Consider the following 18,314-nt stretch of genomic DNA (forward strand, 5'->3'; position numbering starts at 1 on the left):
GCCTTGTTCTATCCGGGTTGGCTTAAAGCAGTGGGCTTGGCCCAGCCTGCTCATACCACTGATAGTTGATGTTGGCAACCAACCGTAGTTTAGTTTATCTTCTCCAGTGTCTTTAAGGATTTGAGCTATTGTTAAAAATGATCCTTAGACATGAACAAAGATAGGGTGAAGAAACGGGAGTGTTTGTTTTTCCCAAAATTGGTGACGCCGAGTAATAATTGTTTTGAGGAGGTAGATTACTTGAGCAGTTGGGGGCGGTGAGTAAGGAAAGTAGGCATCTGTTAGAAGTTCTGTGGTAAGGACTCGAGAAACATGCAGAAATATTTAGGACAATGAAAAGAACACAGAATGGCTCATATACTGGTTACAGTCCTGTCAAACAGGCATGGACGTGGACAAGAATGGGGAAGACATGCACAAATAAGTACCGTCTTTCGCAAGGTGGTTATTCATGACAATTTTTACCCTCACTGCTGCTCTCACATCATCTTTATCTACAAGTTTTTTAAAATATGGTTCTTTGGTCAAACTTCTGTTTAGGATACAGCAGTTAAAACAGTTACTGGAGGATTCCACCTCCGATGAAGATGGCAGCAGCTCCAGCTCCTCAGAATGTAAAGAGAAACACAAGAAAAAGAAGAAGAAAGAAAAGCATAAGAAAAGGAAAAAAGAAAAGAAGAAGAAGAAAAAACGAAAGCATAAGTCTTCCAAGTCGAATGAGAGTTCAGACTCGGACTAAGACTTGACCTATTCCATGTTCTCCTCTCAAAAATCAGACACTGTGGCCCCAGGCCAGAGGGTGTGGAATCGGGGAGGACTTGGAGACCCCAAGAGAGCAGGGCATTCGGTGTCACGCGTGTGAATTCTCACCTGCCTTCCAGCGAAGACGTGACCCCCGGAGGGTGAGTTGTGTCTTCCTTGGTGCTGGCTCTGGACAGCGGCTGATTTCAGGCAGGAAGGCATTGTTCATTGTCTTCCTCCCACTGATCCCTGCAGTTTGTGATTCCTTCCAGCTGCCTCTGCCAGGGGGGTGAGACTGAGGGAATGAGTCTCTGAGGAAGCTCCAGGTGCTGCTGCAGCCTTCCCCTCCCCCCGGGAGTGTTCCCAGAATTCCCAGAGACTCCAGCGTGGCTTTTCTCTGTTGTCGAGGATAATAAAAGCTGATTATTTATTTTTTAAATGTAGTAACTTTTTATTTCTTAATAATGCATTCATGTGCTCCAAATTTAAAAGGTACATAAGGTTTTTAATCATGGAAATTCTTCCTTCTTTTCTCCCCCAGCTACCCATTTCCCTTCCCCAAAGGGTACAGTTTTACAAGGTGCTTGTTTAGTCTTCCAGAAGTATTTTATATATCACAAATATAGGGCTTTTTTTTTTTTACACGAATGACATACACACTCATCTGTATATTGGGTTTTTTTTTAACAGTATAAAACAGATTATTTTAATCTGTTTAATCTCTTTTGGCATTGCTGCACCAAAAGGTATGTGTATAATCATCTGAGATGGTTTGTTAATTGATGAGGAAGGGTTCCTTGTAACAGCAATGAAAAATCTTGCGTGGCTACATTGTATTTCACGTGTTTAAATCTTATTGAGTCCCAAGATTTTTCCCAGAGTCATTGAATCAGAAAATTTTTAAGAATACAGGGGAATTATTATATGGGGTCAGCTACTCACATCCCAAAATACATCCCACACTTCCTTCATCTTCCTGTTGGTTAAGCACAACCTATCTGTGCTCCTCTATCTTTGTGCCATAGCAAAAGCAGCTCAGCCCATCATGGTGGTGCCTGCAGCCAAGGGAGAGTAAATCTTGTTCTTTAGTGAGCCATATGGAGATAGAGCTTGCTCACAGGCATCCCTCCCTCTTCAGCAGGGGCTGTTGTGGTTTTCAGGGCCCCAGTAACTCTTCTCCCATTTCTGAGTCTTTCCCTGGAGGTTGAGAACAGCCAATCCAGTCCCAGAATGGACCCATTTCCTACTCATCAATAAATGCTCCCAATCTTGGCCTTGGAATAGTAGTACCTCAATAACACATTGGTCCAGATTAGAATCAGCCAGCTAAGGCTTGTTATTTCTGAAAATTCTAAGGCCAGTTAATTCAGGCATCCTTTACATTTATCCTTGGCATCCTAGGTCAGCATGCAGAACATAGGCCATTTGTCCTCTCCCATATATCTCGGTGTTTCCTACCAGTCTCATACTCTTCTTATAGGAATTTCTTACTGTCCCTCTGGAATCCTATTCACAATAAAAGCACTCTTTTTTTTTTTTTAATTTTTTTTTAACGTTTATTTATTTTTGAGACAGAGAGAGACAGAGCATGAACGGGGGCGGGGCAGAGAGAGAGGGACACACAGAATCTGAAACAGGCTCCAGGCTCTGAGCAGTCAGCACAGAGCCCGACGCGGGGCTTGAACTCACGGACCACGAGATCATGACTTGAGCTGAAGTCGGACGCTTAACCGACTGAGCCACCCAGGCGCCCCTAAAAGCACTCTTAATATGAAAGACTACATCAATGATTCTCAAGCCTTGGGGCATCAATACCTACTGCAGGGCCTGTTAAAACACAGATTCCTGTGCTCCCAGACTTCCAGAGTTTCTAATTCAGTAGGTTTGTGGTTAACCTGGGAATTTTCCTAATAAGACCCCTAATGATGCTAACACTGTTGGTCTGAGAACCACACTTAGGGAACCACTGCTCTGTATCTTTAACCTCTTAATGAAACCTTCCTCCACTTCTTGCTATAACTGGAAGTCAGGCCATCTCCTACAACCCTGCAAGGTAACTACCGTCCCTACTCCTTCACTCTGGTTTTGTCTGTCTTTTGTTTCTGGCCTAGATCCCAGAGTCCATCACTTAAGCCTGTCATCTCCCTTGACCTGTGGTCCTTTTGCCCAGCTTTCTCAGAAAGACCACAAACCTCTTCTGCATCTATACCCAGACTACTAGAGAAAAATCACACAGCTCTGTAGATTGGTACCCCGACAAATTCATCATCTCCAAACTCAACTGAGCCCATAAAGCTGACCAGCAAGCAAAAATGTATTAGTCACCTACTCAAACCTTAATTTTCAAGCATCTACCTTCAAATGGAGCATTTTCCACTCATCCAGGAAAGCATTACGAGCCCTCAGACCTCCCTTCACCAAGACATCCTACAAATTCATCATAATAGTTGTGGCAGACAAAATTCTAAAATGGTCCCAACATTTCTCCCCACTGATATCCGTGACTGTTAATATGATGAATTCTACTTTCATGATTAGATTATTTTACAAGCACAAGGAAAGGGACATTATCTGTGTGCTAGTAATAAAGGAACTCAGATTCCATTCCTTCGTACCATTGCTGATTTAAAGATGACAGGACTACAGTGGGCTATAAGGTGAGGAATGCAGTAGACACTAATTAGAGGCCCCTGACCAACACCAGCAAGGAGATGGGGAACTCTGTCCTACAGCCAAAGGAAAGAATCTTTACCCAGAGCCTCCAACCCTGCTGACATCTTGATTTTGGTTTTGTGGGACACTAAGCAGAGAACCCAGTGGAGTCTGCTCAGACTTATGATCTACAGAACTGTAAGATAATATATGTTTGAAGCCATTAAGTTTGTGGTAATTTGTTATCCAGCAATAGAAAATGAATACAGTGGTTTAAACAAGTTTCTCTTCTTGTCAGGCCAGCTTCCACCTGTGCTCTGGACCCCACCTCAGCCAGCAGTAGAGGGCAGTGATTAAGAAAGAGCATTGGCTCTCGATCCAGACTGCCTGGTTTTGAATCCCAGCTGCACCATATGTGAGCTATCCGACTATGCAAGTTGCCTGATCTCTCTGTGCTACCATTTCCTTGACAGATAATATATACCTCACAGAATCATCAAGAATTTACAACAGTTTGGAATATTTCAGTTGCTTAATGAATGTTAGTTGCTCCTGCTGCTACTTATGCTACGATCATTATCTGTTCCTGCTCCCTCTGGGATCTTCCTCCTTTCCCATCACTCTTGTCTTCAGACTCTTTCTTCCTTTCAACTGCTCTGTTGCCACCATCATTTAAAAGCTGTTTTAAAATTATAAAAGCAGGGGCGTCTGGCTGGCTCAGCCAGTAGAGCATGTGACTCTTGATGCCAGGGTCTTGAGCTCAAGCCCCAGGTTGGGCATGGAGTCTACTTAAAAAAATTTTTTTAATAAAATTATAAAAGTAATATATGTTCATAAAAGATCCCAATTCAGAGCCATTAGAGAGTAATAAGTGAAAGGAGGGTCTATCTACTTAAAATAGTTTGGTAGAGCCTTCAAGATCTTTTTAAAAATACACTACCAAACACAATCATACAGTTTTTTTTTTAATTAGTTTTATATAACTGAGTAACACTATGAACACCATTCTATGACCTCATCTCACTATATCCTGGCAGTCTTACTGCTTACTACAAGCTTTAAGTGGCCACAAAATTCTTGGTTGGAATGTGCCACATAACCATTTAACCATTCTTCTTTGTGCAGTACAGTTGTTTCCTATTTATCTTCTGTGATATGGTGATTTATGAGAATTATGTATTTGGTCATTGTGGAGGAAGAATGTTCTCTGCCCTTCAAGGTCCTTCTAGCTGGACTAAGAATCAGATTGACATGAGACAGGTTAACAAGAGAAGATCAAATATAGTTTCCTATGTATGAAATTCCAAAGACAGTGAAGCAATATAAATGAGCTTAGGAGAGGGGTAGGAGGCTGAGCAAAACATTAGCAGGGAGGTGAGAGATGTTTAGAAAACAGAGGTGATCCTACTATACAAATAAATATCTTAGAAAAAGAAGAATCTCTGTTAATAGTTCTCTTCCTGGTATAGGCAGGCAGTTGAGGAGATAAAGAGCTTTTCCTGAATCTTCTGGGTTTTGATTGCTTTTAACTTAAAATAATGTTCATGTCAAAGTGGCCCATCTTGGGGTAGCCTGGCCTTGGCCCCTACATGGTCATTCAGATGACCAAAATATATTTCTCATGTACGTTTGGCCTTCATCCACAGTTTCTGGCTCATATCTCTCTAAAACACTTGGAATTTCATGAGTGATAAGAGCAATAAGGGTTTTGTTTTTTGTTTTTTGTTTTTGTTTTTAACATTTGGTCTCCTGGCCCCAGTTCCTGAAATCACTTCAGAACCATAAAGGCAAAAACGGGTGTTTTGTTACTCATAATAAGCCCCTTTCCACCATCATTAGACTTATGTTAATGAGGTGAATTTTGGAAAGGACCTAAAGTTGAGGACTGGTTGCCAGGGGAACCAACCATGAATAGCAAAGGGAACTTTCAGTCCTACCTCCTGATTTCAGGGGAGGGTAAAAATGTCCAGAGGTTGAATTAATCACCAGTGGCCAATGATTTAATCAGTCATGTCCATGTAATATGGAGTTTCTCATATGGTTTGGAGAGCTTCCAGGTGGGTCAACACATGGAAGTCCTGTTAGAGAGGCACGCCTGCATAGGGCATAGAAGTTCCTCACCCCTTCCCACATACTTTGCCCTAAGCATCTGTTCCATCTGGCTGTTCCTGACTTACATCCTTTTATAATAAGCCAATAATCTAGTAAGTAAAGTGTTTGTGGGTGTTCTCTGAGCTGCTCTAAGCAAATTAATCAAACCCAAGGCAAGTGGCATTGGAACCTCCAACCTGTAGCAAGTCGGTCTGGCAAAGAACAGGGCTTGTGAGTGGCATTTGAAGAGGGGTGGGGCAGTCTTGTTGGACTGAGCCCTTAACCTGTGGAATCTGATACTCTTTCCAGGTAGTATGAGAATTTAGGTAAGTTGTAGGACACCCTGCTGGTGTCACAAGAATTCCTTGGATGTGTGGGGAAACACACGTTGGAATTGGTTTCAAAAACTTTCACTTGGCTACTAACATTGTAATGAAAATCTGTGAGTAAATATCTTAGTGTATATGTGCAAGTATTTCAATAGAATAGGTCATTGATAGTAGAAATCTTTTAATTTTCACAGGTACTACCAAATTGCCCTCCAAGAAAGTCTCCACCAATTTTCACAACCTCTTACCTTGTCTAAAGGGGCCATTTCACTGACCAAGCAACCTTAAGGTTCTTTCATCTTTTGAAAAAAAACAGAAACAAAAAGTTCCTCCTTTGATCCCATATCTCTGTCTAGCTCTTTCCTCTCCTTTACAGCAGGGGTTTTGTTTTGTTTTTTAAAGATTTTATTTTTAAGTACTGTCTACACCCAAGGTGGAGCTCAAACTCACAACCCAGATATCAGGAGTTGTATGCTCTACTAACTGAGCCAGTCAGGCGCCCCTGTAGCAGAGTTTTTGAACCTTGGCCCTATTGATTTCAGGGACTAAATCTTACTTGTGGGGGGTTATTCTGTATATTCTAGGATATTCAGCAGCATCCCTGGCCTCTACCCACTAGATGCCACTAGTACTACCACCCCTCAGTTGTGACAACTAAAAATATCTACATACAGGGGCGCCTGGGTGGCTCAGTCGGTTGAGCGTCCGACTTCGGCTCAGGTCAGGATCTCGCGGTCCGTGAGTTCGAGCCCCGCGTCGGGCTCTGTGCTGACAGCTCAGAGCCTGGAGCCTGTTTCAGATTCTGTGTCTCCCTCTCACTGACACTCCCCTGTTCATGCTCTGTCTCTCTCTGTCTCAAAAATAAATAAACGTTAAAAAAAAAAATTTAAATATCTACATACAAAGGAATAAAATTAGACTCTTCTACCACGCACAAAAATCAACTCAAAATGGAGTAAATATTTAAATGTTAAGACCTGAGCGGCACTTAGCTGGCTCTTGATCTTGGGGTTGTGAGTTAAAGCCCACATTAGATATAGAGTTTACTTTAAAATAATAGTAATAATAATGATTATTATTATTGTTATAGATAAATGATGTTAAGACCTGAAGCTTTAAAACTCCTATAAGAAAACATAGGAGGGCTGGGAAGGGACAAGATGGTGGAGCAAATGGAAGTTCTCAGCCTCTCTCATCCCTGAAATGCAACTAGAGAAGCACCAAACCATTTTGCATACCTAGGAAATTGATCTGATGATTAACACAACAATCTGCATAACTTGAGCCACAAAACTCAGTAGGTACGTGGCATGAAGAGGTGAACTGGAGGAGACAGAAACCACACAGGGTAGGGAGCTGTTTTTTGCAGAGGTCAGAGAAAGGGGGGTAAGAGTGCAGGAAAAGCACTCCCCTCAAAAGTAGTTGGAGACAGAGTAGAAACATTCACAAGGGACTGAGCAAGAAATCTGTTCCCCAAAACCATTGTCTGGGAGAAAGGAGAGGGTTTCAATACCATTACGACTCTATACATGGGAGATCAGAGTAGGAAATTCCAGAGCACAATACCTGACAGTGCTCTGCTAGGGAAGAAGGGTGAATCCCCAGAAGCAAGCAGCTAGGTCTGAGGGGTTCGTGGGCCACACAGGGAGAAGCAGTTCCCCTGCTTGGAGGACATTTGGTAGAGGCCATACATCCTCCCCACAGGCAAAGGTCCCAGCAGACCCCAGAGAGCAGCCATGTTTGCTGGTACTGAGACAGACACCAGAGTGCAGTGAAATCTGATGCCAGCTGTGTGTTGTGGTTTGCCAAAATCTCAGAACCTCTGCCGCCGTGCAATTGCATGAACTTTTTCTGGGGCAAGCCAGCACCTGTCCATAGTCTCTGAACCTCTGCTGTAGCGTGATGACACAACATTCCCTGGGGCAAGCTGGCACCCAGCCATTGCTCAGCAAGACCCTCTCCCAGAAGGTCAGAATGGGGCCAAGCCGCAGGGTTCTCAGAAGTGAGGGCTTTGGAAACACGGCACCATCTGAGATAAAATTCAGGAAGGAGGTGCCACCTGGCAGGCTGATGGCTTGGACACAAACAGTGTAGAAGCAGGGAGTGGAAAGAAGCCTGAGACAAAGGAGGGGTGCTTGATTGTGGGTCAGTGAGAGCACAGAGTTCCAGTGCCAGAAACTAGGAAGCTGGGTGACACCATTTTCACATCTCCTGCACATGCACATACATACACATACATGTGCATGCACACCACACTGATCTACCCTAGCTAAGCAGGGCCACCTAGAGGAGAACAGATCCATTACACCAAGCCCTGCCCAACTGTGCCCTCTTAGCACATGCCCTACATGACCACCACAAGTCCCTCTGCCTGTTTAATGTATGGACTATAAAGTGTTTCATATTCATAGTTTAAGTTCCAGAGGAAACTGGATATAACTTCATTCGGGTTTTATTCTGTTTGCTGGTCTATTTGTTTCTTTTTTTTTTCTCCTTTTTCTCAGATACAGAAAGAAAATTTTATTTTTATTTTCCTTTTTTTTAAAAAAAGTTTTAATTCTTTTTACTATGTTTTTTTTGTAAAATGTTTAATTCTGTTTCACTTTCTTCATTTCATTTTATTCTTTTATTACGCATTTTTTTAATTTTAAAGTTTTTACTTTTTTCTCCTTTCCCTTTTTTTTCTAGTCTATCAAGCTTCTTTCAACAACCAGACCAAAACACGCCTAAGATATAGCTTCCTTTATTTTTCTTGTTGTTGTTTTTAATATTTAAAATTTTCTTTTTTATTTTATTAATTCTTTTTCTTCCTACAAAATGACAAAATGAAGAAATTCATCCCAGAAGAAAGAACAGGAAGACATGATAGCCAGGGGCTTAATCAACACATATATAAGTAAGATGCCTGAACTAGAATTTAGAACCACATAATAATACTAGCTGGGATTGAAAAAAGCATAGAATCCCTTTCTGCAGAGATCAAAGAAGTAAAATCTAATCAGGAAAAAATTAAAAATGCTATAACTGAGATGCAATCTTGAATGGATGCCACGGTGGCAAGGATGGACGAAGCAGAGCAGCGAATCAGTGATATAGAAGACAAAATTATGGAGAATAATGAAGCAGAAAAAAAGGGGGAAACTAAGGCAAAGACATGATATAAGAAATTAGAGAACTCAATGACTTATTTAAAAGGATAGCATCCAAATCATAGACGAGTGCCAGAAGATGAAGAGAGAAAGCAGTAGAAGGTTTATGTGAGCAAATCATAGTGGAAAACTTTCCTAATCAGGGGAATGACACAGACATAAAAAATCCAAGAAGCAGAGAGTACTCCCATTAGATTCAATAAAAACCATCCATCAACAGGGCATATCATAGTCAAATTCACAAAATACACAGACAAGGAAAGAATTATGAAAGCAGCAAGGGAAAAAAGTCCTGAACCTACAAGGGAAGACCGTTAAGGTTCACAGCAGACCTATCTACAGAAACTTGGCAGGCCAGAAAGGAGTGGCAGGATATATTCAATGTGCTGAATCGGAAAAATATGCAGCCAAGAATTCCTTACCCAGCAAGGCTGTCATTCAAAATAGAAGGAGAGGGGCGCCTGGGTGGCGCAGTCGGATAAGTGTCCGACTTCAGCCAGGTCACGATCTCGCAGTCCGTGGGTTTGAGCCCCGCGTCGGGCTCTGGGCTGATGGCTCAGAGCCTGGAGCCTGTTTCCAATTCTGTGTCTCCCTCTCTCTCTGCCCCTCCCCCATTCATGCTCTGTCTCTCTCTGTCCCAAAAATAAATAAAAAACGTTGAAAAAAAATTAAAAAAAAAAAATAGAAGGAGAAACTAAAAGTTTCCCAGACACACAAAAATTAAAGGAGTTCATGACTACTAAACCAGCCCCATAAGAAATTTAAAGGGGTACTCCCTAAGGGTAGAAGAGACAAGAGAAAAAAAAAATGACCAAAAGCAGCAAAGATCAGAAGGACCAAAGAACACCACCAGAAACTCCCAACTCTACAGGCAACACAATGGCAATAAATTCATATCTTTCAGTACTCACTCTAAATGTCAATGGACTAAATGCTCCAATCAAAAGACATAGGATATCAGAATGGATAAGAAAACAGTCTCCATCTATATGTTGCTTACAAGAGACCCATTTTAGACCTACAGACACCTTCAGAGTGAAATTAAGGGGATAGAGAACCATCTATCATGCTAATGGTCACCAAAAGAAAGCTGGAGTAGCCAGACTTAGACAAACTAGATTTTAAAATACTGTAACAAAAGATGAAGAAGGGCATTATATCATAATTAAGGGGTCTATCCACCAAGATCTAACAATTGTTAACATTTATGCCCCCAACGTGTAGCACCCAAATATATAAATCAATTAATCACTAACATAAAGAAACTCATTGATAATAGTACCATAATAGTAGGGGACTTCAACACCCCACTTACAGTAATGGACAGATCATCTAAGCAGAAAATCAACAAGGAAACAATGGCTTTGAATGACACACTGGACTGGACAGACTTAATATATATTCAGAACATTTCATCCTAAAGCAGCAGAAATACACATTCTTCTCAAGTGCACACAGAACATTCTCCAGAATAGATCACATACTGAGACACAATCAGCCCTCAACAAGTACAAAAAGATCAAGATCATACCATACATATTTTCATACCACAATGCTATGAAACTTAAAATCAACCACAAGAAAAAATTTGGAAAGACCAAATACTTGGAGATTACAGAATACTTGGAGATTACAGAACATCCGACTAGGGGCGCCTGCATGGCTCAATTGGTTGAGCTCTGACTTCAGCTCAGGTCGTGATATCACGATTCATGAATTCGATCCCTGCATCGGGCTCTGTGCTGACAGCTTAGAGCCTGGAGTCTGCTTCAGATTCTGTGTCTCCCTCTCTCTCTGCCCCTCCCATGTTCATACTCTCTCTCTCTCTCAAAAATGAATAAACATTAAAAACAATTTTTTAAAAAGACATCCTACTAAAGAATGAATGGGTTAACCAGGAAATTAAAGAAGAAATTTAAAAATATATGGAAGCCAGTGAAAGTGATAACACGACAGCCCAAAACCTCTGGGATGCAGCAAAGGCAGTTCTAAGAGGGAAGTATATAGTAATCCAGGCCTTCCTAAAGAACGAAAAAAGGTATCAGATAGACAACCTAACCTTACACCTTAAAGAGCTGGAAAAAGAACAGCAAAGCCCAAAACCAGCAGAAGACAGGAAAAAATAAGGTTAGAGCAGAAATCAATGATATTGAAATAAAAAAAAAACAATAGAACACATCAACCAGGATCTGGTTATTTGAAAGAATCAACAAAATTGATAAACCCCTAGGCAAATTTATCAAAAAGAAGAAGGAAAGGACCCAAATAAAATCAACAAGGAAAGAAGAGGGATTACAAACAACACTGCAGAAATACAAACCATAATAAGAGAATATTACAAACAATTATATGCCAACAAATTGGTAGATCTGGAAGAAATGGACAAATTCTTAGAAACATATAAACTACCAAAAACTAAAACATAAATAAATAGGAAATGTGAAGAGACATATAACCAGTAAAGAAGTGGAATCAGTAATCAAAAATCTCCCAACAAACAAGAGTCTAGGACTGGCTGGCTCTCCAGGGGAATTCTACCAAACATTTAAAGAAGAGTTACACTTATTCTTTTGAAGCTGTTTCAGAAAATAGAAATGGAAAGAAAACTTCCAAACTCATTCTACAAGGCCAGTATTACCTTGATTCCAAAACCAGACAAAACCCCACTAAAGAGGATAACTATAGACCAATTTCCCCGATGAACATGGATGCAAAAATTCTCAAGATACTAGCCAACTGGATCCAACAATACATTAAAAGAATTATACACCACAGTCAAGCGGGATTTATACCTAGGATGCAGAGCTGGTTCAATATCTGCAAATCAATCAATGTGATAAATCACTTAATAAAAGAAAGGATAAGAGCCACACAAGCCTCTCAATAGATGCTGAAAAAGCATTTGACAAAATCATCCTTTCTTGATAAAAAGCCTCAAGAAAAGTAGGGATAGGAGGATCATACATCAAGATCATAAAAGCCATATACAAAAGAGCCACCACTAATATCATCCTCAATGGGGAAAAACGGAGAGCTTTCCCCCTAAGGTCAGGAACACAACAAGGATGTCCACTCTCACCACTTCTATTCAACATAGTATTGGAAGTCTTAGCCTCAGCCATCAGACAACACAAAGAAATAAAAGGTATCCAAATCAGCAAGGAAGAAGTCAAACTTTCACTCTTCGCAGACGACATGTATTCTATATGGAAAACCCAAAAGATTCCACCAAAACACTGCCATAACTGATCGATGAATTTAGCAAAGTCGCAGGATATAAAATCAATGCACAGAAATCATCTGCATTCCTATACACCAATAATGAAACAGCAGAAAGAGAAATCAAGGCATCGATCCCATTTACAACTGCACCAAAAAACATAAAATACTTTGGAATAAACCTAACCAAAGAGGTGAAAATCTATACACTGAAAACTATGGAAAACTTATGAAATAAATTGAAGAGGACACAAAAAATGGAAAATCATTCCATGCTCATGGATTGGAAGAATATTGTCAAAATGTCGACACTACTCAAAGCAATCTACATATTTAATGCAATCCCTATAAAAATAACACCAGCATTCTTCACAGAGCTAGAACAATCCTAAAATTTGTATGGAACCAGTAAAGATTCCAAATAGCCAAAGCAATCCTGAAAAAGAAAACCAAAGCTGGAAGCATCACAATCTGGGACTTCAAGACGTATTACAAAGCTATAATCATCTTAGGGGTGCCTTGGTGGCTCAGTTGGTTGAGCATCCAATTTCGGCTCAGGTCATGATCTCACAATTTGTGAGTTTGAGCCCCATGTCGGACTCTGTGTTGACAGCTTGGTGCCTGGAGTCTGCTTCAGATTCTGTGTGTGTGTGTGTGTGTGTGTGTGTGTGTCTTTGCCCATCCCTCACTAGTACTCTGTCTCTCTCTCAAAAATAAATAAAAACATTAAAAAAAATTTTTTTAACCTGTAATCATCAAGACAGTATGGTACTGGCACAAAAACAGACAGATCAATAGAACAGAACAGAGAACCCAGAAATGGACCCACAAACATATGGCCAACTAATCTTTGACAAAGCAGCAAAGAATATCCAATGGAATAAAGACAATCTCTTCAGCAAATGGTGCTGGGAAAACTCGACAGCGACATGCAGGAAAATGAACCTGGACCACTTTCTTACACCATACACAAATATAAACTCAAAATGGATGAAAGACATAAACATAAGACAGGAAGCCATCACAATCCTAGAGAGAAAGCAGGCAAAAACCTCTTTAATCTCGGCTGCAGCATCTTCTTACTCAACACGTCTCTGGAGGCAAGAGAAACAGAGGTAAAAATGAACTATTAGGACCTCATCAAAATAAAAAGTTTCTGCACAGCAAAGGAATCATCAAAACTAAGGGGCAACCGGTGGAATGGGAGAAGATATTTGCAAATGACATTTCAGACAAAGGGTTAGTATCCAAAATCTATAGAGAACTTATCAAACTCAACACCCAATAAAACAAATAGTCCAGTGAAGAAATGGGCAAAAGACATGAATAGACACTTTTCCAAAGACGACATCCAGATGGCTAACAGACACATGAAAAAATGCGCAACATCACTCATCATCAGGGAAATGAAAATCAAAACCACAATGAGATACCACCTCACACCTGTCAGAATGGCTAACCTTAACAACTCAGGCAACAACAGATGTTGGTAAGGATGTGGAGAAAGAGGATCTCTTTTGCACTGCTGGTGGGAATGCAAACTGGTGCAGCCACTCTGGAAAACAGTATGGAGGTTCCTCAAAAAACTAAAAATAGAACTACCCTACGACCCAGCAATTGCACTACTAGATATTTATCCAAAGATATAGGAGTGCTGTTTCAAAGGAGCACATGTACCCCAATGTTTATACCAGTGCTATCGACAATAGCCAAAGTATGGACAGAGCCCAAATGTCCATCAACAGATGAATGGATAAAGAAGACGTGGCATATATATACAATGGAGTATTACTCACCAATCACAAAGAAGGAAATCTTGCCATTTGCAACAACATGGATGGAACTAGAAGATATTATGCTAAGCAAAATTAGCCAGTCAGAGAAAGACAAATATCATAGGACTTCATTCATATGTAGAATTTAAGATACAAAACAGATGAACATAAGAGAAGGGAAGCAAAAATAATATAAAAACAGGGAGGGGGACAAAACATAAGAAACTCTTAAACAGAGAACAAACAGTGTTGCTCAAGGGGGTTTGAGTGGGAAGATAAGCTAAATGGGCAAGGAGCACTGAGGAAGGTACTTGTTGGGATGAGCACTGGGTGTTATATGTAGGTGATGTATCATGGGATTCTACTCTTGAAATCATTATTGCACTATATGCTAACTAACTTGGATGTAAATTAAAAAAATAAATTAATTAAAAATTGAAAAAAGAAAATATAGGAGGGGCACCTGGGTGGCTCAGTTGGTTAAGCATCCAACTTCTGTACAAGTCATGATCTCATGGTTCTTGAGTTTGAGCCCCACATTGGGCTCTGCACTGACAGTGTGGAACCTGGAGCCTGCTTTGGATTTTGTGTCTCCCTCTCTCTCTGCCCCTCCCCCACTTGAGCACACTCTCACACTCTCTCAAAAATAATAAATGAACATTAAAAAAGAAAAGAAAACATAGGAAAATGGGGCACCTGGGTGGCTCAGTCAGTTAAGCACCTGACTCTTGTGAGATCAGGTCATGATCTCACAGTTCATGAGACTGAGCTCCAGGTCGGGCTCTGGGCTGACAGCATGGAGCCTGCTTGGGGTTCTCTCTCTCCCTCTCTCTAAATAAACAAACAAACATTAAATGAAAACAAGAAAATATAGGAAGACTCTTCTTGACATTAGCCTTCACACTGATTTCTTGGATATGACACCTACTACAAGCAAGTAAGAAAGCTTTTGCATAGCAAAAGAACAATCAACAAAATGAAAACGCAGCCTATGGACCGGGAGAAAATATTTACAAGCCACATATCTGATATAGGGCTAATATGCAAAATATATAAAGAACTCCTACAACTCAATAGCAAGAAAACAAGCTGATTTTAAAAATAGACAAAGAAATTAAATATACATTTCTCCAAAGAAGAATAACCATCAAGTACACAAAAACATCACTGATCAGGGATATGATATGCAAATCAAAAGCACAGAAAGGTATCCCCTCATACTTCTTAGGATAGCTATCATCAAAGAAAAAAGATAAACATTGGTGAGGATATGGAGAAAAGAGAACCCTTGTACACTCTTGGTGGCAATGTAAATCGGTGAGACTGCTGCCAAAAACCATATAGGAACTACTGTTCCTATGTGATGCAGTGATCCCATTTCTAAGTATATATCCAAAGATAGTAGATTCAGGATCTTGAAGAGGTACTACACTCCCATGTTCCTTGCAGCATTACTCACAATAGCCAAGACATATGGACAACAAAAATGCCCATCAACAGATAAATGGGTAAATCCAAAGTAGTATCATTCAGCCATAAAAAAAAGAGGAAAATCCTACAATTTATGACAGCATCGATGAAACAGGAGGACTTTATGCTCACTGAAGTAAGCCAGACACTGAAGACAAATACTACATGATGACAAAATACCACTTACAGGATGAATCTAAAATAGTCAAACCCATAGAAACAAGAAGGTATAATGGTGGTTCCCAGGGTCTTGAGTGAGAGACAAAAGGAAGATATTAAAGAGTAAAGGTTTCGTTATATAAGATGAATAAGTCCTAGAAATTGACTTTATAGTACAGAACGAATACTTAACAATACTATATAATTAAAATTTTACAAAGGAAGATATTATGTTTTTTTTAATGTTTATTTTTGAGACAGAGACAGAGCATAAGCAGGGAAGGGGCAGAGAGAGAGGGAGACACAGAATCCAAAGCAAGCCCCAGGCTCTGAGCTGTCAACACAGAGCCCAACGCGGGGCTCAAACTCACAGACCACGAGATCATGACCTGAGCTGAATTCAGATGCTTAACCAAGCCAGCCAGGTGCCCCTAGATCTTACGTTTTTAACATACTGTGTATGTATATGTATATTTAAAGAAAATAGGAAACTTTTGAAGATTTATGGCATAGATTGTGGGGAGTATTTTATATTTTCATAGGTGTATACCTATCTCCAAACTCATCAAATTATATACCAATGTAGAGCTTTTTGTATACCAATCATACCTCAATAAAATGGCTTAATAATAAAATCTATGGAAACAGCCTGAGTAGGTAGTCATTGCTTGAGCAGTATCTTGAAAGAATTGCCTATACAGTTGACCCTTGAACAGCATGGGTTTGAATTTTGTGGGTCCACTTATACATATTTTTTTCAATAAATACAGTACTGAAAATGTGTTTTCTCTTCCCTGATTTTCTTAACACTTAAGCTTGTCTTACTGTAATAAAGTATATAATACATACAACATAAAATATGTTAATTATGTTATCTGTTAAGGCTTCCAATCATCAGTAGGCTATTAGTAGTTAAGTTTTGGGGGAGTTAAATTATACTCAGATTTTCAACTGCAAAGAGGGTTGGCACCCCAACCTCTGTGTTGTTCAAAGGTCAATGGTATTTGCCGTTTTTACGTACTTTTCTTTTTTCCTTACCCATTGTGGTCTTGGATGTACCTCTTAGATCATTCCACTTGGACTTCCATAACAATATACCAAGGAATGGGTGGCCTAAACAACAGAGATTTATCTTCTCACAGTTCTGGAAGCTATAAGTTCCACATAAAGTGCCAGCAGATTGATTTCTGGTAAGAGGACTCTTTCTGGCTTGTAAACAGCCACCTTCCGAGCCTTCACTTGGCCTTTCCTCTATGCCCTCATGGGGAGAGCACTCTGTTATGTCTTGCTCTTTTATAAGAACAGTTCTACTAGATCAGGTACCCAGTCTTATGTTCTCGTTTAACTTTAATCTCTCCCTTAAAGATCCTATTCTCCAAATGTAGTCACACTGGGTGTTAGGACTTCAACATATGAAGCTTGGTATACAATTCAGTACAAAATATCCCTAGCAGTGCTCTTGCTAGGACCATCAGCATTGCCATGGTTATCAAATCTAACAAATCCTTTCTCTTTTTTTTTGTTTTTTAGCATTTGACACTGTTGACCACTTTTTCATGAAAGATCCTTAGCAACAGATTTCATGACATTTTCCAGATGCTCTATCTCATTGGCTGCTCCTGCTTCCTCTCCCATGTAACTCTTGGCCTCGGTCCTTTAAATATCACTATTTCTCATAGTTGTGACTTAGACCTTCTCTTCACTCTTCTGTGTTCTCATTGACTTTTATGACCTTAAAGTATCAATACTCTGATGATGACAGCCCTGAACACTCTCCTGAGCCCTAGACTTTTTCACTTAGAATCCTGTGGGCATTCTACCATTCTATCCTGTTCTCAAGCAGGATACCCATCAGCATTTTTTTCATTCTAAAAATGGTGCCACCAACCACCTCAGTTCTGAGTCAGAAGCCTAGCCTGGTCCCTCTCAGAAGCCCTCAGCTGCTCCTCCTGCGTGCTTCTCAATACCCAAAGCACGTATCACACACTAAGGTGACTATTTCCTTGCCTGACTGCTCACTATCTGGAAGCTTCCTGATGGCACAGACCATGTTCCCTGTTGTATCCTCAGCCTCCAACACTGAACGACAAATTGGTGTTCAATTTTATTGAATTGGTAGATTCTCCAGCTGGAACATGATTTGGAAGTACCAGTTGCGCCACTTGTATCCATCCACTCAACCACCCCAGTACCAACCCCACCCACAGTGTTAGAAGGCGGAGGAGGGACAGTAAATTAGCCCCCAAAACTGAGAAAGTACTTTGAAACCAAAAAACAAAGCAAGCAACACCATACCGTTTACAGAGTTTTACTTAGGGTGACTAACTGACAGGGGATCAAGTAAGGAATGATCCAGGGAGCTACACAACTACTCTCCACAAAGTCCAGACCTCAGTCCACAGATTTTATAGTGTGAGAGGATGTACAGAGGGCACTATAGTGAGGTCAAAGGCTCTAACATGTAGCAGACCTCATGACACAATCTATGTGCTGGGGGGAGGGGTATAGAAAACTGTTATCTGTACTAGTTACCTAAAACAATTAACTTCTTAATGGGGATATGCCCCAGAGGATATAGCAACTATCAGTGGCACAAAACATGAATGCCATGGTTCTAAGGTGCAACAAGTACACCTGTTATTATACTTCATGTATATATAATACCATGAGATAACAGCACATTGGGTATACAAGCAGATAACCTTATCCAGCCATGAGTGGGTACACAG

The 18,314-nt window shown here is 40.3% G+C and overlaps 1 protein-coding gene across 9 annotated transcripts in view; it reads left to right on the top strand.

The window, feature by feature from the left end:
- Positions 1-18,314, top strand: part of LOC106968679 (RP9, pre-mRNA splicing factor) — a 209,694-nt gene that overhangs the window by 18,184 nt on the left and 173,196 nt on the right. For 8 of the 9 annotated variants that reach the window (XR_008296738.1, XR_008296739.1, XR_008296742.1 and 5 more), the window contains exon 6: positions 541-902. Coding sequence is in view for 1 of the 9 variants with exons in the window: in XM_027075231.2 (XP_026931032.1) it covers positions 541-739 (199 nt within the window). In the remaining 8 variants the exon portion in view is untranslated. Of the gene's footprint in view, positions 1-540; positions 1,181-18,314 lie in introns of those variants that run through there. The other variant, XM_027075231.2, reaches the window with a different exon arrangement.

The sequence above is a fragment of the Acinonyx jubatus genome, chromosome A2 (genome assembly GCF_027475565.1).
Source record: "Acinonyx jubatus isolate Ajub_Pintada_27869175 chromosome A2, VMU_Ajub_asm_v1.0, whole genome shotgun sequence".
Taxonomy (NCBI): Eukaryota; Metazoa; Chordata; class Mammalia; order Carnivora; family Felidae; genus Acinonyx; species Acinonyx jubatus.